Source organism: Lutzomyia longipalpis, chromosome 1 (assembly GCF_024334085.1).
Source record: "Lutzomyia longipalpis isolate SR_M1_2022 chromosome 1, ASM2433408v1".
NCBI classification, from domain to species: Eukaryota; Metazoa; Arthropoda; class Insecta; order Diptera; family Psychodidae; genus Lutzomyia; species Lutzomyia longipalpis.
In genome coordinates this window covers 33,328,041-33,349,632 of record NC_074707.1, presented here as the reverse complement: position 1 = coordinate 33,349,632, position 21,592 = coordinate 33,328,041, and the positions used below count along the sequence as shown (strand labels likewise).

Genomic DNA, 21,592 nt, shown 5'->3' with positions numbered 1-21,592 from the left:
CCCAATTGCACAATACGTATTTGTTTCAATTAAAAGCAATTTGTCATGGTCATGGATCTTACTTTAATTGTTGTGCATTTACACAGTTTATTGTTGCGCTAAAGAAGCGGCGGACACGCTGGACTAAATGGAATCAAATTGTCTCCATGCCATACATTTCAATTGCGCGGTCTTCAAGAGAATTGAGAATTATATACAATACTTCTAGTCTCGATGTTAGATAAGAACACAAGTGTGGGAAAATGATATGGCGTATTTGAGAGAAAATTTCATATCATTCAGTGACTAATGAGATTTTAAAATGCGCGTATTGCTTGCAATTAGAGTCTAATACTGATAAAGCTATATGTACTCAAAGTGGATTAAAAATTTTGTTTGCCGTCAAGGAGATTTTTTCTTTGACCTATGTCAACTTGGGAGTAATAAACTTATTCTTTGATTTATAATACTTGGATTATCTCTAAAAGAGCTTAAACGTGTGTTAGTTGCTGATAAGTTTGTATTGTTTGAAATGATTCTCATATAAGTAATTATTAATTGAGATAATTTTCTATTTTCATTCAACAGGGATGTAGTTAGGGTAGGATTTTGAGGGTCTAGACACTCCTTAATTGTTCATGAATTTCAAGCTTTTAATTGAACGTGAAAACTAATCATTTTCATGCTAAAACCTGCTCTAAAAAAGAAAGGGAATATTCAAACGTTACAAAAACAATTATAAAACGTTAAAAAAAACGTTTATTTAACGTTAGAAAAAATAACGACAAACTTAGAAAAGACAGGTCAATCATTACAAAAAATGTCAAAACTTAAATAAGAAACGTAAGAAGTTAAAATAAACGTCAAGTGTTAGAAAAGCAGTATCAAAGATTAAAGAAAAGATCGTCAAACATTATAAATAAATTTCAAACGTTTAAATTGTTAATTTAAAGAAAGAACACCTACTAGATTTAATTAATGACTACGTTTCTGCATTTCAGTGCACGAATTTAATTCCATCACGTCTAGGTTTCCTGAAGTTATTTGTAAAATAAAGTAATATGAAATTTTTGAAAAGATTCTCTTTAACCATAATACTGCAGATGATTATAAGAACATCAGAATAGGTCCATCATCAACAACAAATATTATTTTCCAATATTTCAATAATAAGCAATTTTAAATTGTATTTAATGAATCATAGAATACAAATTATGCATGCAAGAAATAATAAAAAAAATCATAATTAATCACTTAAATAATCACTTAACACTAATTTAATACAAGAAATAAAATGAATCAATATAAATTTACTCAATCTTAAGATATGGATGGTTTATGACCTTTAAGTTTGCAATTTCAATCAGTTCAGCAGGACTAACTTTCTTATAAGAATGAACCATTTTCTTGAATTCGCCTCCGTTTCTCTGCAAAAGGTGGTACGGCAGTCCATTCTCTACTAAGACTCCCTTCTCAATCACAAGGATACAATCAGAATACATCACATGCTCCAACTGTTTGGTGATGTGAAATATTGTACTTTCATCGAGATAGTCATCCAACACATCCTTAACTATTTCCAGAGTCCTGGGGGATTGTAAAGGAATGTTAATTAGCTTTCTTTTGCCGTGTTAGAAAGGAGTTTATACATTTTTGAGGTTTTCTCAAGGTTTTCTAAATTAGAAACAAATTAATGAGACTCATGGAATAAGCATCAAATTCTTCAAATATTTTCTTTTTAATTTTAAAACCAAATATTTTAAAGATTGAGGGTCATTAAAACGAATAAACTTGATACATACTCATCATCCAAGTCTGATAGAGCTTCGTCTAGAATGATGATTCTGTTGTTGTACAACACAGCACGAGCGAAAGCTAGTAAATGACGCTGTTGGAATGTCAAGTTCTCTCCATTGTGATCAACCACCATATTAAGGTCCAACGAATCGAGCTTAACAGCCTTAAGAGCATAAATTATATCATCTTGTCGGTATTCGTTGTAAAGATCCAAATTACTTAAAAAAATAAAATAAAAATAAATCCAGGTAAAATGATTTAACTTTTACGACCTTTCGGGACTTTAAATATTTCATTCTTACCTTCTAATTGTCCCTGAGAAGATTGCAGGCTTTCTCGTGAGTGTAGTTATGTGCGAACGAAGATCTTCCAAGGTAATTCGACTTGTATCTGTTCGATCAATTTCAACAAGTCCCTTTACATGTCCCATGCGAACGATTGCATTGACAAAAGATGATTTCCCTGCGCCACTTTCACCTACAATTCCTACTTTCTCACGAGCTCCAAAATTGAATGAGATATTCTTAATAACATCTTCACCGTTCTCTTCGTATGATAGCGACATTTCTTTATAAACAATCCTCCCACATTCTGGCCATGTTCTGCGGATTTTTTCGGGTTTTGGTGGATCTTCTTCTTGCTCAGCATTGCAGTACTTCATGATTCGTTCAACGGATGTTAGCTCATTGGATGATGCTGCTGTTTGTTTGAGAGACCATCCCAACATTCCAGTGAAACCGGCCAATTGCATAATTGTGAACGTCATCAAGTTTCCATTGATCCCTGAAAAATAATTCAATTGTGATCTGCTACACCTGACAAAAAGAATCCTTAGTGACTTACGTAGAGTACCATGGAAAGTTTCATAAATAATAATCCCTATTGAAATCACACTTACTGTTTCGAGGATAACGGAGAATGCTGATGAAACTGCGAAGAAGGTTTGTTTTGTTGATGAATGGCTGTTTAGCGAATCATCAAAATCCCTTTGAACTACACCCTCTACTTTGAAAGCCCGTATTATGCTCATAGCATCAAGCGCTGCGCCAAATCTCCGTGAAAGTTTTGACTTCATGCTATCTTGAAGTTGTTTCAGCCGCTTTGTGGTTATAAGAAGCCAACATTGGGCAATAAAGAATAGAACGAGGATGCTTACGAGGTAGATTGTTATGTAAGAATTTGCGTAGACTGCTGTTAAGGCCCATCCTGTGATCCAAAGAAAGAGATTGATACTCTCCAAAAGTGAAGTTGGAACAACGTTATCAACGATTTTTATATCATTTTTGAAGAGATTTAAAATCTTCTCAGTGCGAGTCCTCTGATAGAATGATATCCTTGCTGAGGTCATCTTATGCAGGAGGGTATCGTGTAAGTTTTTGTTCGCTTTTAGGCATATTTTTGAGAAGAAAATATTAATTATTGCTGCCAAAACTAACGTAACGCCAATGTAGTTAAGGTAGACAATTAAACAAGGAGCTGTTTCAGCAAGTCTTTGGTATCTGTGTGGGTACTTAAGACCTCCCTTGACATGATCGTACACCTCATAGATGACCTTTGAATGCTTGACGTATAGTTTGGACATTTCTGAGATAGTGCAATTTATATCCGTACTGTTTATGCATCCTGTTGTGTTTTGTAATTTAAACTTTGATACTTCAAGTGTTATCCTAAAAAAAAAATAAATAAAATAAAATTTTAATTTTTTAATTAAATAAATAAAATTGTTACCAGAAAGTCAGCCAGATATCCGAAGCTGCAATTATGGCATAAAGTACGATGAATGCGATACTCAGTATCATAATGTTTGACGATTCAGCTCCTTCTTTTATGTATCTGACAAAGGAATCGTAACGACCTGACGAGTATTCAATGTTGAAATATCCATCTCCTTCAAAGTCTACGACATCTTCACTATCCAGCTCATTGTCGTAGATATTTTCTTGGGATTTAACTCCAGGCCACATGTTATTCCCACAATATTCTTCAGATAAACTCTTCTGGTCCCTGTTCCATTTCCTCCTGGCATTCTTATTAACTGGTTTTATATATTTGCGTTCTTGAGACATAATTTTTTGCGTTTCTCCACAATCTTCGAAGCCATTTTCATTCATAGCAATTACCATATTAGATTGATTAATGAATTCTTTGTCGTTTGTAACAAGGATCCTTAGGGCATCCTTCAGCATTCCTTGAGGACCGATGGTTGTATTGAAGATGAATCGTTGCATTGAAGGTGGTAATTGGCTGAGATTATCATCAAATATGTAAACATCGGCTTCTCTGTAGACAGCACGGGCTAAATTAATTCTCAATTTTTGACCATCAGTCAGGACCGTTTCGTCTTCTTTCAGTATTTTGAGATCACCGTCGGTCATTGCGCACAAGTCTGGTATGAGGGCGCAATTTTTTAAAACCTTATTGTACCTTGAACTCATAAAATTACTTCCAAACATAATATTCTGCCTTATGGTTGACGAGAAAATCCACGGAGTTTGAGGAGCATAGCCAAATGGACCTTTGGCGTTAATTGTTCCATCTGTTGAAGAAATATTCCTTAAAAATAATTCTGAATGATCGCTAAAGGATCAAAAGAAAGTCATTTAGTTAATTTTACTTACGTGTAATGTGCATGTTTTGAAGAATAGTATGCAGAAGGGACGTCTTTCCAGACTTCGGAGGTCCAATGAGGCAAACTAGACTTCCTTTTTCTAGGTTCAACTTAACTCCTTTGAGCATAAAAGCTGTCTTTTTATCCGATTTATCCCACGTACTGTCAACATTCTTGAGGAACACGGCGTACTCTTTTTCATTCTCATGCTTCTTCCTGAGTTCTGCCTGTTTTGGATGGATCTCCTCCAGATCTAGATATTTTTCAATTTCTCTCAAATAAATAAAACTCTTCTTGTACTGACTTAGTGCTCTCGTTATAATTTGCGTGACGATAATCGTGAGATTATCAAAGTAGAAGAGGTAGACAAACGTATTAATAAAGTTAAGCCGTTCCTGTAGAATGATTGCGGTGACAATTGTGGCTAGAAGAGCTAGTCTCGAGGTGAAAATCATAAGAACCGTATGGATGGCATGCTGAAAGATGCTGCTTTGAATAATCTTCCTTTCCTTCTTCCTCAATTTCGATATAAAACTCTCAAAGCGATTGGCCCATGCGTGCTTCTTTACAATTTCAATATTATCAAAAACTTCTTTAGTCTTAAGGTAGCGTACTTCTGTCTTATTCCCCAAATGTCCAAATAATTTGTATCGACAGACTTTTAGGAGTTTTCGTGCAGGAACCATTAAGATAATTATTACGAGGCCGGGAAGAGAAGCGTAGCCAATGTCATGGTACATTATCACTCCAATTGATACGACAAGAAAGGGGGCTGACCACAAGTATAGTAGATAGAGCGTCAGGACATCCAATCTGCTGATATCTTGTAAGAATCCTTTTCTGACGTATTTTACAATATCTTTTTTCATTGATGTGATCGGCAATCGTAGGGCCTTTATATATTGTAGATTTACAAATAAAAAACATATTAGAATTAAAAAAAATTGTTCAAAAATTAGAATCCTAATAAATTAGAAACTCAGATATGAGCGAAGAATTTCTGGATATTTTCACAAAGTCTGACTTCAAAATTTTTAAAGAAAATTCAATTTTCTATTCTATTAAACTTGAGTTTTCTTAGAAAATTATTTTTAAAAATATTGCTAATATATCAGAATCTATTAAACTTTTGAAAAAATAAACGTTGTAGTACCATTTTCTAGATTTTTCACTAATTTTCTAATTTTTGAATAAATAATGAAAGTGAATATAGGAAATTTTCCGAGCGTACAAATATAATTGTGCTAGTGTATTAAAACGCATTAAGTATTTATTTAAGTCAACAAAAACTATTTAAATATTTATGAATAATGGACAAGACTAGAAATTTTCCACCAGATATTAGGAATTGCTTGAGATTTCAATTTCCTACATCAAAATTCAGAGAAAAGATTTAATTTAAATGTAAAAAATATTTGGTCATATCAGGGTTAACGAATTAGCTGTGATTCTCTTTCACTGACTTTATAATTTTCAAAAAATAATCTAACTCTACAAAAATCATTCGACAAGCTCGAAAAGCTTTTTTCTTCTTTATTGCTTAAAAGAAAATATTTTTGAGAAATAAACAAAAGACTATTTTTTATTAAAAAAAATGCTTGTTGAAAAAATGGACAACCTTAGGCCTTATAAAAATTATTTAATTTTTTTAAGAAATTAAAAAAAATTAACAGAATCTCAAGAAAAATCAGGAAAATTAATAAATAGTTTTTTTTTGGAAAAATTTTTTAGTCAAAAGAAAAATGATATTTTCTACTTACTTTTCTATGAAGCAAGCTCCAAATAGCTGTTTGCATTTGTAGTCCAGCATTGAAGCATCTGTACAACAAATAATTACCAAAGAGGGACATTCCCAGTAATACATAAAAGTACGCCGATGCACAATGGATGGCTAGTTGAAAAAACCTCCTGTCCCTTGTTGCAAAATAAGCCATTGTAGGTCTTATTATTAGCGGAACCACTACGCGAATGCCAATGGTGAGGATGGTCATGAAGAATGAAATGCTGATCAATTCAGGGAGGTAGAGTCTTATTAGTGCCCTCGGAAGACGCCATCTACAATGATTAGTTGTGAGATCACGCCAATGTTTTTCCAATCTTGAGCCAAGATTGTCGGATTGCTCTCTCCCTAATGGCTTCCACAGATCGCGGATGAAGAGAATTTTCTTTAGAGCCCTTTTAACGACATTGTAGCTATAGAAGAATGTAATGAATGATAGGAAACTCGCACGAAGACTCGGATTTGGAAGCAGAGTCCGCCTTTTGGCTTCCATTGCAAATAAATACGCACTTTTCACGATCTTGACACTGTGTGATCTTTGGGACGCACAACACGAAATTGAGAGAAAAAATTGGGTTACAGGGCTTTTTTATTTAATAAATAAATTTGGGATTTTGGTGATAAAATATTTTGATACGTAGCAGTGTGTGAGTGAGGCCCGTTTTGTAAAACTTTATATAAAGTAAAAAATTCTATATAATTGCTTTTCAATGACTTTTTTTTTATTATAGTTATATATCCTATATATAAAATATGAGGAGCATGCAGATAGGCAAGTTCAAGCTGCATCACTTTGATCACTTTTTGTTTGTTTAGCACTTGCTGTGCAATTTTGAGAAAATACTGTTGGAATTTTTGAGAAGATCACTGGGACTCGCAAATTCAGCCACAACCCCATTGTGCATCACAAGAACACGATCGGAATCCATGATGGTGTTGAGACGGTGCGCGATCGTGAGAACCGTGCAGGTTTTGAAGCGTTCCTTGATTGTCCTCTGAATAAGGGCATCTGTGTGTGGATCAACATTGGCAGTGGCTTCGTCGAGAACTAAAATTCTATTATTCCGTAGAATAGCCCGTGCGAGGCAGATCAGTTGCCTCTGGCCAACACTGAAGTTATTTCCACCCGCTTTTACGGGCATATCGAGACCACTTTGGTGCGCCGCAATACCCTTGAGCTCCACCTCATTGAGTGCTTTCCACAGTTCATCGTCGGAAAAGTCCCCAAAAGGGTCGAGATTGTCTCTCAGGGTGCCGGAAAAGAGTACCGGATCCTGGGGGATTATTGAGAGGTGCGATCTTAAATCATGCAACGATAAATTAGCTGTATCCGCCCCATCGATCGTGATTTTTCCCTCAACAATTGCCATGCGAAAAAGAGCCCCAATTAGGGATGTTTTTCCAGCACCAGTTCGTCCCACAATTCCCACCTTTTCCTTCGGGGCAATCTTAAAGGAAATATTCTTGAGCACAGGCTCGGCGTCTTTGTGATACTTAAATGTGACACCCTCGAAGACAATTTCCCCATAAACGGGCCAGAATTTTCCTGTCTTCAGTGGAATTAATGGTTCAACTTCTGGTTCCAATTGCTTGTACTCCAAGAGCCGCTCAACGGACATCAAAGCGTTCGAGGTAGCGGCACTTTGGCGAATTCCCCAACCTAAGAGTCCAGTCAAGGCGAGAGATTGCGTGATTGCTAGCCCAATCTTGTCGCCAATCATTTCTATATTCTCCAGAAAATTAAAGGGAAATAGAAAAGAAAAATTATTAAGGTCTATAATTATTTTTTTTAGCTAATCATTGAAATACTCACGATTGTCTATTATAAGAAATGTAAATGTAACTATTGCCACGAAGATGACGCAAAGAAAATCAAGTACCTGACCAAAGGCACTTGTGCAGCAAATAAAAAGGAACCAGGCTGATGAATGAACATCCTGGAGGGAATCAAATTCATCCACAAGACGTTTTTCCGTATTGAATGCACGAATTGTTGATAGCCCACTAAGGGAGGCAGCTAGGTGCGTGAAAACAGGTGATCTAGCTGGAGATTTTAAGAAGAGAAACGTAAGATTTTATTGAGATTAGAATTGTTAAAAAAAAGACTAAAAAGGTTTCTCAATTAGCTTTTATAGTTTTCTTACTTATTCCATCCAGTCTCTTGATATTCCTTGAGGATTTCAGGTACCATTGGCGCACAGTGATAAACACAATACCGAGAAAGGCGATCGGTATGAGGAAGACAGGATTAACTGTGGCCGTAACAAGAATTGCTCCACATATACTAAGAATCATTTGAATAGCATCGAGAAGAACTTTCGGCAGGAGTTCATCAACTGAACCCAAATCTCGTGAGAAACGATTGAGAATCCTTCCGGAAGGATTTGTCTCGAAGAAGTACATTTTTGCACTGATTACCCCCTTGAACATGGCGTTATGTAGTTCTTGGGAAGCTTTTATGCACACCTCGTAGAATCCAATTGATCGGATGATGGCCAAAATGAAAATTGATCCCACGAGGCTTCCATTGAGGATAAGATAGAAATTTGTTGGTTCGTGAAACTCCTCCTGATGCGTCCAGTTTGCAACGAAGTAATCTGAAGTACTGGCAACTATTTGGGTCAGTATGAAGAGTGTTGCAATGATCAGGAGCACACAAATGGATGCTCCTGATCGTAAGTATTGGAGGATTATTGATCCATCGACAACTCCTTCTGAGGATTTTTCCAACTCTAAACTTGGGAGCTTTTCACTGGGACGCTGCATGAAAGCTCCGTTCAATTCTTTAGTTTTTCTCTCATTTTTAAGATTTTCCAGAAGGAGAGTTCCTTCGTTGTTTTCGAAAATTATCGACGGGGGTCCTTGCTTTCGGATTTTTCCCTAAAAGAAATAAAATTTTAGAACTTTGTTTTATAAGAAAAAATGTTAAAACCAACCTCTTTTAGTTCGACAATCCAATCAGCTTCTTTGAGAAAGTGAATTTGATGAGTTACAAGAATTCTAGTTGAGTGACGAAGTAGTCCTTTTGGTCCTACAACCTCATCAAAGAGTTGTCGTCCTACGTGCGTATCTACAGCACTAAGTGGGTCGTCTAGTAAGTAGATATCAGCCTCCTGATAGACAGCACGTGCTAAATTAACACGCGCCTTTTGACCACCTGACAGGGATGATCCTCTCTCCCCGATGATAGTCCTATCTCCCTGCGGGAATTGCTTAAGATCATCCACTAAGGCACAAGCTGAGAGAGTTTGTTGGTAGCGAGCATGTCTCATTGGTTGACCAAATAGTATATTTTGTTGAAGAGTTGCAGCGAAAATCCATGGATTCTGAGATACATAGAGAACTCTTCCTTTCACCGCAATGGTCCCTGACTCAGGAGGTAGTTCTCTTAGAAGTGCCTCAATAAGGGAAGACTTTCCTGATCCCACAGCTCCAATAACTCCAACAAGATAACCAGCATTGATATTTAAATTAATATCGGACAATGTTAATTGATTCTTATTGTTGAACCAAATTTTCTCATTGTTGAGAAATTTAATTGAATTTTCCCATCGACATCGAACATTTTTCATGGAAATTGCCACAGTTTCCGGTAGCACCAAATTCTCTTTCTTTTCTGACGGCAGAACAGTCTGCAGGAGTGAATCAGTCTCTTCAATAGAAGGTGATTCATCGGTAATAGGCTGTGTGTGCTCCTCAAGTTCAAGAAACTGCTGAAGACGTCTGAAGGAAACTTTTGCTTCTGAAATTTCAGCTACTCCACGAACAAACATCTGGGACATTGTGTGCCCCAGAATATTGTAGTAAGCCGAAATCATAAATATTCTAGCTGCAGTCATTTCGTATCCAAACACCGTCATCGTCACCATTGCCCCAAAAAGAGCAAGACGCGTAGTGAAGAGTGAAAATGCCATGTAGACTCCGCGTAGATTGGCACATTTTCTTATAACAGACAACTCATACCGGCGAGCTGTTGATATTATAGATGAGATTGGCTTCTCCCAAGCGTACATTTTTATTACTTGCACCCCAGAAATAACTTCATCGATAAATCGAACCCTTTCGTCTGTTTTTAGAGCTGTCTGAAGGCGATATTTCGATGCAAGTCGTCCTGTAAATGCTGTGAGATTGAAAATTTAATTATTGCATGAGATTTAATTGTTTTAATAAATTAAAATAAATAGAACTTCGAAGTCAAAAACAAGTCTAAGGAATGCCATTAATTTTGTTAAGATTTTGGCTAATATTGGAACAGACCTATCTCTGAGAAATATTTACTTTTCTTTTGTTTGTATTTCTGTTTTGTATAAATTTTTATTTGCTAAAAAACGTTGAACTCAAAAATTTATGGAAAGGAGATTATTCATTTTGGAAACATTTAAAATGTCAGTGAAATGTGAAGTTGGCTGAAAATTGGGGATGGGCAAAATTTTGAAGAGAGACTTACTCGTGAGCCGAATCACAGCCAACGCGCAGAAATTTTTAAGAAAGCCTGAATCGTGGCAAGCGTTGGCTGTGATTCGGCTCGCGAGAAAGCCTTCCTCAAAATTTGCCCATCCTCAATTTTCAGCCGTTTTTCACCGTTCGGCTTTTCGATGATAGAATCAGCGATCAGCTGGGATAAGTGGGATAATGATCGTGATACAGTCTCAAAGGTTACTTGAATTAATGAAAACTAATCGCACTTTAACAATTTTGTTTTTCTAGCAATTCAAAACATAATATTGAAGTCAATTGCAAGGAAGCCCTCGAGGAATTCAATTCGATTGGGCTTCTAAGCGAGCAATAACGAAAAAGGTCATAAATGAATGCGTGAAGCATATCATAGCGAATTATGGACTTTATCCTTCAAGGTATATTAAAATACATTATTTAGATCTTTTCTGTCAGATTTTCCTAAAATATACAAAAGCAAGTAGAATATTTTATATCTAAAAGAAATGGGAAATTAAATGTTATAATTTTATAAAAATAATTAACTAAAATCTAATGATTTGTTATATTTAATGAATAGGAATTCATATACGACCCTATCAGTACCAGAGGAGTACTTTGTGATAAACTGTAACGAGAACGGAAGAAATCTAAAGACAGCACCGGTTCAGGAGCATATTTTACAAAAAAAATGTCTTCCAAAAGTTGCTTGATGAGGATGAACATAAACAAGAGGAGGAGTGAGTTATTAAATGAGACAACACTTGAAGACAAGGAGCAGATGTTGCTTTTATACAAAAAAAATCGTGATCACAGAAAGATAAATTTTAAAAACATTCTTTCTGACTACAAGAATGCAATTAAAATAATGCCAGACCTGGTTAGATTTCTTTATTTAATGGTAACATATTTATTAAATTTAAAAATTCTATTATAAATTTCTCATATTGTTATTTAATTTAATAATTTGGAGAAAAAAAATGAATATAAAATATTCTGTTATATTTTAGTAGATATTTCGTAAATATTTTGAATAGCAGTATAGTGAAGATATAGCAAAAACAAAATTGAAAAAACAAATCAAAATGGCGGATGTAGGGGAGGGTGGGGTGAATTTGATATAATAGTTTGAGGACTTCCAGTCGATAATTGAACTTTGCAGGTGACCATAGGGGCGTGGTTTATTAATTTTTGTATAAGTTTAATTCGAGTTTAAAAAAAATCAATGAAAAATAGGAAATCTGTTTGGATTTTCTTTTTAATGTTTTATTGTCATCTAGGACATTTTTCGTTCGTTTATCGTCGAAAAATTTCAAGAGAGTCTAAGTATGAATAAACTCTTTTTAAAACACGTAGAGTTTTAAGAAATATCATCCCATTATTTAGAATACTAAAAACAAATTCTTAAAAAAAATATTAAGAAAATTCTCATTGTTAATTTTCCTTCTAAAATCTAATTTTATCACAAATTTAGATCAAGGTTGAATCCCCCAAATATTTTGAATTTCATCGTGAATCAAAAACAAAGGAAATGAGAATAAAAGCGATCTAATCTTAGAAGAAATAAAATTGAAGCTGAACTAGCATTAAGCATTAATTTTATGTTTTTATGCTATAAGTGTTGGTAAAAAAAATATTTTTACTCACATTGCAATGGCATGACGAGGAGGACGATGATTATTCCAACGAGTCCAGGAATTCCAACAAGTTCATAAAGAATGCACCCAATGGTGAGTGCTAAAAGTGGTGCTGACCACAGCCAGTTTACAAATACTGACACCATGTCGAAGCGATTTACGTCGTTGGAGAGGAGATTAACGACCTTCCCTGGAGCCACATTCCCCAGTGCTGCCCGAGACAAGCGTAGAGCTTTCCTGTAGACCAAACTACACACCGCCACGCGTACCTTCATCCCATTGTGGCACCCACGGAAGGTGATGTGATTGGATGTGAAGACCCCGAGTCCATTGAGTAGAATAATCCCAATGGCACAGATGATAGCCTCTGTGTGGGGTATATCGGAGTTATTCCTGCACAGAGATAGTGGAGTGTGTTTGAATGAAACCAGAAGCACTCAAATGGTGTGAATCAATTTAACTTAATCACCGAAAATAGAGTAAAAGCCTGCGAAGCAAGAGTGGCTGTCCCAATCTTATTACGAAGTCATTCGTCACAACAATCAGCCCAAGACAGACGTACTCGCGCCAAAACGTGATTGCTATCGCTCTGATAAGCGACGGCCTCGACGATGTTTTCCGCAGCTGATCTTGCCATTTTCTGGGAGTGGAAGAAAATGGAAAAAAAAAACGATTATCACATTGTGAGGTGATTTGCCTAGTGCCAACAGAATATAATTTTTTTTTCTCTATTTCAAGTGCCACGCTGATAAGGTGTCTTATAATTGGATCTTTTATCATTATTACTCTTCAAGACGATCACCAAGAATGGCTGATCGGTCGGTGGTGAGGGGCTTATAGAGATCTTGGAGTTCGAGGGATTTGCGGTAGCCACGCTTAAAGAGATCAATCATCCAAAAGAAGGTGATCCTCGATAGGAAATTAGCACTTTCTCGTGGATTATTGGGTAAAGTCTTATCCATTTCCACCTCAAATTACACCACAAACTCTCCTCACATTGCAACTTTGCACAAAATGTCCACACACGATCGCTGCTAGACGAGAACTGAGAACGTATCTCTTAATACTCTTTGTATACAGATTGGTGCCTCCGCTGTATACATACAGTTGCGATAAGATAAGAATTTTGCTTCCAACTGTCTAATTCATTGTCTTGAATGATTATTTGAGTTTTCTTCAAAATCGCAATTTGGCGCTTTACCTCGTTTTTTTCTTCGTGTGAAATTTCCTCACTTGGTGACAAGGGGAAAATTTAACGGAAAATAACTTGGCAATTTTCCCCAAGTTTCACTGCGCAACTCCCAAAAGAGCTGTGCTTCAGAGTCATCTATTTCCCAACACAATAGGAAAAACTGCCGTATCATTTTTTCGAACTTGTGGGAAATTTTCCTTTTCCCCTTTTTATTTACCCACCTACATATAAATGTATTTTCCCTACATTGGCTTCATTGACCCAAAGATAAGACCTCTCGCACCAGTTTCATCCACTCAAAACTGATTTATGACAATTAAAAATAAATATTATCTAAATTTATTTTTAATTTTCTTGTTTATGCTCTTTTCATTTGCAATATCGTACAGTTTATGCAGCAAAACATATGGCATAAAAATAAATAACAAGCAAGCATTCCACGCTCTTATGGTTTTCTCAATACAAAATCACTGGACCTGTATTAGCGCAGTGTCTTATCGTTTGGGGGATTGATTCTGTAAACAAACATCCACTTGAGCGTTTTATTAATAAAACAATTTTCAAGCGATGCGGGGGGAATGAAAATGTGTAATTGTCTGTATAAATTCAATTTGATGAACGTTTCCTCACCCACTTTTGTATGGATAAACAAATCTTTAGCTCGGAAATGCTACTCTCTTATATACCTACATATATTGCGAATTTTAGGGTAAACCACAAGATTTTTTTATTTAAAAAGATGCGGTTTATATTTAAAAATAAAAATACTTTTGTTTCTTATTCTGTTTTAGAAAAAAAGGATTTTATTCATTTTAAAGTTCTCAATTCGAAAATATTGCAGAAGGAAATAAATCATTGGGAAAAACAAGAACTTTACTTATTTCGTAGTTATTTAAGCACAAAAAATGAAATAAAATGTATTTATTGTTCTAAAAATCAAATAAATTTCCATAAAGAAAGAATTTTAGAAATTCTTATACGAAATTTCTATACAATTTTTATTGAAAATTAACAATTAAGGACAATTTTAAAGCAAAATTGTGAAAAAAAAATTCCAGAAGCATATCCATGTTATAAAAATACTTGTCTTACGCCCCTTTAGAATTGATTAAAAGACATTTCTGGTCATATTCTTCAGTCTGATGCGGATTATTCTTTATGGTAATTTTCTCAGGACGGCCGTCAGTGGGCTAAAATTAATTCTCCCGAAAAAAGCTGATTAACTTCTTAATCCTTTCAACCCTTTATTGATGTGATTGAGGTCTATCTTAGTGGGTGGAATTTAATTTGGACTACTTCAAATTATTAATTTTTTAGGGCAAATAAAAGAGTTTAGAAAATGAAGCGAAGTATCGAGAACTTTATGATTTTTCTTCTTGATGATTTTATACTTTAAATGGATCTCGAATAAAGCGTAGCTCTCTTATTTTTGCTTTGTTTAAATAAAGTGGTTTTATAAAAACTGAAAACCATGTAGGATGGGCTCTTTCCCTCACTACATTTTAAAGAAATTCTTTAGGGAAATTCACAAACCAACGTGAAAAGTTTTTTTTTTGAGAATTCATGAAAGCTGATTTCTTTAAAATTTTAAATTAAATTAATCAACCTTTAATGTGGTTTGTGTATTTTTTGATGTCAGAAAAAGGAGCTAAACCACATCTGCGATTATAAAGTTGTGGAGAAGTATTTGCTGTTGCTGAGATGAGTAGATGATGTTATATAGTATGTTTGAAAGAGCTTTTTGCTTCGCATTGTGCTATTATTTTCACGCAATTGACCATGTCAGTGGGTTTTTCTGTGTGAAAATGGCGTGTAAAATTCAGGATCTGCAGGGTGCAACATAAAATGTAGATTATGTAGGTGGGTGGAAGTGCGACAACTGGAGAAATATTATACAGTACGCGCTGCGAATGCCTCGTGGCGGCTCACATTGAAAAAGAGCTTTATGACACCCCCACATATGCCCCATAAACACCACCCCGAAAAAATAAGGTTGACAAATGATGTGAGTAGGTCATGTTGCTGTGAAGCTTCCGGGAAAGTAAAAGGGAGAAAAAAATTCAATAAACTTTTATTGGCTTAAATGATATCACTTGGGATGTCCTCCCAATGAAAGACCTTTTTCTCACTTCATCTGGTAGTATTTGTGTGGTAGTAGCAACAAAGTCAATATCTTAGCAGCACAAAATTGACATGATTATTTTCTTTTTCACCAACACACAAAGGAATCTTGTTCTCTATATGCTTTGGTGACGATAGCTCATTCACTCACAATCCCATCGCAGCTGTACAGCACATGAGAGCGAAAATGCTTATCAGCGAATTATTTATAATCCCGAGAAATGTGGGTGAAAACCACCCATCCAGACACCACTTAAACTTTTGCAAACTTACATGATCCATATGACTTGCAATTGTGTGGAACGTTTTTAAAGTTGAATTCTTGGATGTATTTTTGCATATTTTTAAATCATTTTTATGTGAAATAAATTTTGATTATAGCCTCAAAAAAAATTGGTTTATTTTTTTGAATTATATTCAGTGGAAAGAAATATGTTAGTTTAATTGGAAATTAATGGTTTATTACTTACCAATAAAATCATAAATTTTATGAGCTGTAAAATTATTTATTTTCATTCAGTGTGGTAGTATCCGTTTTTCAATTTTTTTTCTTTATTCATTTAATTTTAGTAGATTAATGAAGTTAGTTAGTGAATAAAAATGTATTTTTTACAAAATTCCTTTTAAACTTTTATAAATAAATTAATTCACCAAAAATCAATGAAAATTCCAGAAGTTAGGAGAGCAATAAGCGTAGCTTTTTTTCCTTTATAATTTTTCTACGAACTTGATGTTAGGAAAATGCCTAAGTGCCTTATATAGATTTTTCCTTTTAGCAAATAAGTCAGAGGAAAGGTCCTCAGTAATAGAGATGTGCACGCGCACTTGTAATTGAAATTTAAAGTAAACACAACATTATTCTGTAACTGAATCCTCCAATCACTTCCTGCGAACTTTTATATATGGTGAATGCTCCTCCATCATTAATCTTCGTCTCCACGTGATATTTTATTGAAATGTGAATGTCACAGGCATTGCTTATGCCGATAGAAGTACTTGAGTTCCATTCATGCTGTATGTACCTTCCTATTTCCATTCCTCATTGAAAATTCTCTTAAGTATTACGGCATCGGCAACTAAAATGATTCTAGTCGTTCTTCCTGGCAAGAATCTTAGTTTTCGTGGTTTCTTAATTTAAAGGGATGAAAAATATCTTAGCAAAACATTGCAAAAAACATGTGCTTAATGAAATTGATTTAACAAAGGAAACACCCATAGAATCTTTGGGAGAGATTATCCTTCTAATTAAATTGAAAAGGATAATTATCCAATTTTCCCATTTCTTCGTTCAGCATTGGAATTTCTGTTCCAAGAAAGCGCAAGATGGTAAGAAATTGGTCTAGAGAGAAAACCTAGTCACTGCCAAAATATGTACGTACATATATTCGAAGCTATTTATCCAAACTACAAAACACTAAACTTGTGACATAACAATAAAATTAAATTGCTCCTTGGCACACACCACTGGAGCTTACGGAAATGATAATAATCACAACAGACGACCAAATTTATTTTATTGCAATTCGGTTTTCCGGAAAATGATTTACCAGTGCACCGAGTTCACTTCCTCTCAATTTGTTTATCCGACAGGTTTGCATGCAGTTTCAATGTGAACTTCAAGGTGTAATTTTCTTTATTGAAATGTACACCGCATGGTAATTTTTTTTTGAATTTCTTTTCGATATTTTACACAACATTTGATTTTATTTGAAAATTTGGGGTTGCCAAGAGGGAGATAACATCACTTTATTCGGAAAAAAAAACTTGTTTTAAATTGATTTAATGAAAAAAGCTTTTCGAGAAAATTCAATTTTCTTAAGTAATGAAAATTTCCTTGACTTGAATTTTTGACTCAAAATATCAATTTCCTAAATTCCTTGTTTCCTAATTATGTTATAAGATAACTTTGACGACTTATATGGCTTGAGATTGTTTTAGACAAAATATATAATTTTGAGAAAAAAATTGAATTTCATTCTTATTGTTGAGCTTTCAAAATGAAAATAATTTGCAGTTCGATTGTTGGAAAAACGTCAAAAAATTGAATTTAAAAGGTCACATTTGGATGAATCTCTCCTCAATCTAATTAGTTTTAGGCACTATCCCTTAGTGCCTGATACACTACACTCAAGCAAATTTACTCACGTTGATTAGAAGATAATTATTCAGTGAAATTGCTGCGGCCCCTTTTGTTAGCTATGACCCTGAGCCGTGTTTCATTGAGTACGAAAATTCCAATTGGAAATGGAATAGGATGTCTCACAATATGAGATGTGACACAATGATAAAGGATTCATTTGCACCGCCAGTTGATTGCTTTTGTATTATTTGTTTGCTTCCCAATTATTCAGTTGTATCCACAAACAAGTTCAAAAGAAAAATCCTTGGGAAAAACCAAATGAAGAATTCGACGAAACGTATTCTTGTTAATTTTAGCATAAACAAATCTCGACGGTTGAGAGGGTTGAAATTGTTGCAAAAAGTGCCGTAAAAAATAAACCTAATGAAGAATCAAATTAGAGTTAAATGCCCCTGAAAATTCAACCTAAAATGCGGGCAATTTCGGAACAAAAGTTTCAAAGGGATGTTACATAAAATATAAGAGGGCCATCTGGATGCGTGTCATACCACAAATTTCCCTTTTCTCAAGACTTTTCATCGGTTTGTGCAGTCTCTCTGGTGGTGCGATAAGAAAATTTGTTGAGCAACATGAAGAAAAGTTTCACAATCCATTCGCCTCAATGCACACCGCTAATGCTTTCACTTTGTTACCATTTTCACCCCGCATAATGTTTGTATGTGGAGAGAATCCTGTGAACACGAAAATTCACCTTAAACGACACTTTACGCATAACTTCTCTCTCTCACTTTTCTCCTTGTTTTGGGAGTTTTTCGGCAATTAAGAGACTCTAATTGCAATAATTTTCCTACATTGCTTCTTGCTTGAGGATCTTTGGAGGACCAGACCACACGTGCAATCTCACGAGATTCACATTGAGTGCAAAATGAAAGTTTTCTTTGGTACGTTTATGGCTAAAGTCAAAAGTGAGAGCAAATATGTACGGAAGTGTCTAATTTCGAGATAAAATCACATTAATTCCACCATGTGATGAAGGCAAAAATAAGCAACTGGGCTCCATACACGGAGTAATTTAATGATGAACCTCGAAGAGATTTTTCTCAAAAGTCACAGCTCTTGTTATTAAAAAAAAATATTCTAAAAATTATCATAAATTCTTTAATCCCTTACAAAGCTAGCTTACAAAAATGAAAAGCTTTATCATGATTTAAAAAAAAACTGCAATTTGGGTTAGACAGTTGATATTTTGCTATAAAATGTATGACGTTCATGTCCCTTATGGCGATATCCAAATTGCACCAATTAAAACAATATGTATGGCGTATTGAGGGAAAAAATGGGAATTTACGTCTAATTTGGATGGAAATGTTTCGTGATAAGCATTACAAGACACTTGAAGAGCTTAAAGATAAGGATTGCTTGCGTCTAGCTTATTTTGCATCAAGCTTAACTAATGTATAAATAAGTACAGCGTGGGAGTCAAACACAGCATATATGACTTTTTTTATTTTCCTTCTGTTTTGTGTCGAATGATATTTCGGATATTTCTTCGTCCTTCATCAGAACATGATGAATATTGGAAAATTGTTTATTATTTAATTTTTCTTTATTCTTTAAATATTTATGCTCTAAAAGTTCACTTGTATTAAACACCTAAACTATTCAATTTCAGAAGACGAATTTTCATTGTTGAAGAATATATATGATTAATAAGCGAGGTCGCTACAATTTATATAGCTTACGATAAGAACAAGGATAAGAATCCTTGTTCTCACAAGTTTATCAAGATGTATGACAAATTTATATATTTTATGTTCTCTGAGAGATGGAGACACGAAAGTGGGTGGTCTGCACGTGTCGTGCTTCTGAAAAGCTTTTACATCCATCATTGGCTTGGTATAGGGAAATAAAATAAGGGAATTGGGTAAATTAGGGGAAAATTTCGTTGCGTAACAATGTCCTTTTATAATTTAAACTGAACTTGGATTTAAAGTTTGAACTTTTTTTCTATCAAAGCTTTAAAAGTTTTTTTTTTTAATAAATAAGACATTTGTCTGCCGAATTATAAAAAAAACATATTGCAGTCCTCAAACGGGAGCAATATGTATAGTTAAATACTTTGAAGAAGACAAAAGACGGGTATTTATGAAGGTACTTAAATCTTGTGTTTCTTCCCTCTTATATTTTTCAAGAGACAGTATTTGCTTTCCTTTTGAACTACTGAACCATGGAGGAGTAATTGAAGGAGCACCTAAAGTTCAGTCAAGTATTTGAGTTGTTGTGAAGCTTTTCGCAAAGTTTGTGCCTCTTGTTTAACTGTTGAGATTAAATTTGTATTTACACCTCAAATTAAGATAATCTTTTGATTATAGAGGTACAAAATTTATTGTTTCGGTATGGCGTCATTGCGATGAATTTAGATGATAGTATTGACGTGTTGAGTTTAATCACTTCATTTATCAGTGGGGGAGAAGTGAATTGAGAGATTAAGTGTCGCATAAACTATTAAAAGGCTCAACAGCCATTGCATTAAAGCCTCGTGATTGATTATCTTGGGTGACTTCAATTGATTTATCGCACAAAGATTGAGACTTCGTACAAGGGGGTTGTTACTGAATGTACATACATAATCCACTCACTTGCAAGTTCACTTAACTGTGAACTTGAAGGAATTCCTTGGACAATTTTAGTAGATAAAAGGATGATCTCTTTGTCTGCTAAACAGACAGATGCAGCATACCTATACGTTAAATTGTTGAGATTTTGTACTGAATTCCATGCAGAATTTGAGAGTTCAATGAAAATTCTTCAAAAGTATCTTGCAAACTTTTGAGAGACCCTTTTTGAAAGTCAAAGATGAATCTATGATGTGCATTTGTGTTCTGTTGAGGAAGCTTTTGGCTATTAAGAGGTTTACTAACGAGAAATCAGATATAAACCAGGGGCGTATCTAGAAATCTGTTCTAGGGTGAGTTTTCAGATTTATTTATTTTTTAATTTAAGGAATGCTAAAAGTAAATTAAACATTTTAAAGGTTGAGGATTACAATTAAAGAATTTACTGCACATTTAACAGTAGGTTTATTCGATTAAACAGATATCGACATTTTTTGTGTAATTTTAACAATTGACGTTATTTCATCTAACGATTGACATTCATTTTCGAATACTTGACGTTTAATATTTCTTTTCTAAAGACTGTGTGAATGTCGAAATTACATCTGGCCCAAACAACATTACAAAAAGTTTCTTTTCTAAAGTTTAATTTATTTTTTCTAACGTTTGACATTTTTTTCATTTGACATTTACTCGTCTCGAATATAGACGTTTATACATTTATTTTCCAGCGTTTGACGTATATTTTAATGTCAGGATATGCCTCTATTTTTCTTAAGGTTTTTTTCTAACGTTTGACATTTCTTATTTAAAAAATTAACGTAACTCTCCTAAATAGAAAACGTATAAGAAACAAAATCTAGTATTCTAACGTTTGACGTTTTAAACTATGTATAGAAAAGCTCTTTTGAAATTCTTCCAAGTTTTTTTTAGCCTGGAAAAATTATTTTTTTACTTGTCTCTGAAGAATAATGTGAAATATCTAAACCTCACTCAAAATTTTTAAGAGAGTTTAGACACCCAAACTCCCTCCCTGGCTACGCTACTGTTATAATGGGCATTTAATTAACCAAGAACAGGGTCATACAGGAGTATTCTCATTGGATTTGTATATATCATAATTGAGAGCTATTTACTTTCAACGCACAAATTACCACCTTTGTTATTCGCACAATTCACCAAAGTTATTTGTTTATTTGAGGAATCCATTATCACCTTTTGGTTGTGGAATGAATCAAGTCAATTTTTTGACTGCCTCATTGTTATATGTTCATAGAGAAAAATGTATCTATTTGTTAAATAAGCACAACCTACCTAACTATGTATCTAATACAGCAATGTGATGAAAA

At 34.4% G+C, this 21,592-nt stretch overlaps 3 protein-coding genes across 3 annotated transcripts in view; 1 reads left to right on the top strand and 2 right to left on the bottom strand.

Moving 5' to 3' along the window:
• The window catches only part of LOC129786050 (putative fatty acyl-CoA reductase CG5065), an 824,046-nt gene that overhangs the window by 326,320 nt on the left and 476,134 nt on the right, over nt 1-21,592 (top strand). The window lies entirely within an intron of this gene.
• Nucleotides 1,239-6,764, bottom strand: LOC129785950 (ATP-binding cassette sub-family C member 4-like). Its single transcript, XM_055820639.1, has 7 exons — nt 6,145-6,764; nt 4,395-5,277; nt 3,505-4,312; nt 2,620-3,443; nt 2,079-2,559; nt 1,782-1,994; nt 1,239-1,566 (listed from the first exon to the last, which is right to left on the bottom strand). The coding sequence occupies exons 1-7, from the start codon at nt 6,655-6,657 to the stop codon at nt 1,290-1,292; spliced, it is 3,999 nt and encodes a 1,332-aa protein (XP_055676614.1). The 5' UTR covers nt 6,658-6,764; the 3' UTR covers nt 1,239-1,289.
• Nucleotides 6,862-13,390, bottom strand: LOC129785957 (probable multidrug resistance-associated protein lethal(2)03659). Its single transcript, XM_055820654.1, has 7 exons — nt 13,022-13,390; nt 12,705-12,875; nt 12,246-12,628; nt 9,101-10,284; nt 8,309-9,044; nt 7,978-8,208; nt 6,862-7,887 (listed from the first exon to the last, which is right to left on the bottom strand). The coding sequence occupies exons 1-7, from the start codon at nt 13,195-13,197 to the stop codon at nt 6,977-6,979; spliced, it is 3,792 nt and encodes a 1,263-aa protein (XP_055676629.1). The 5' UTR covers nt 13,198-13,390; the 3' UTR covers nt 6,862-6,976.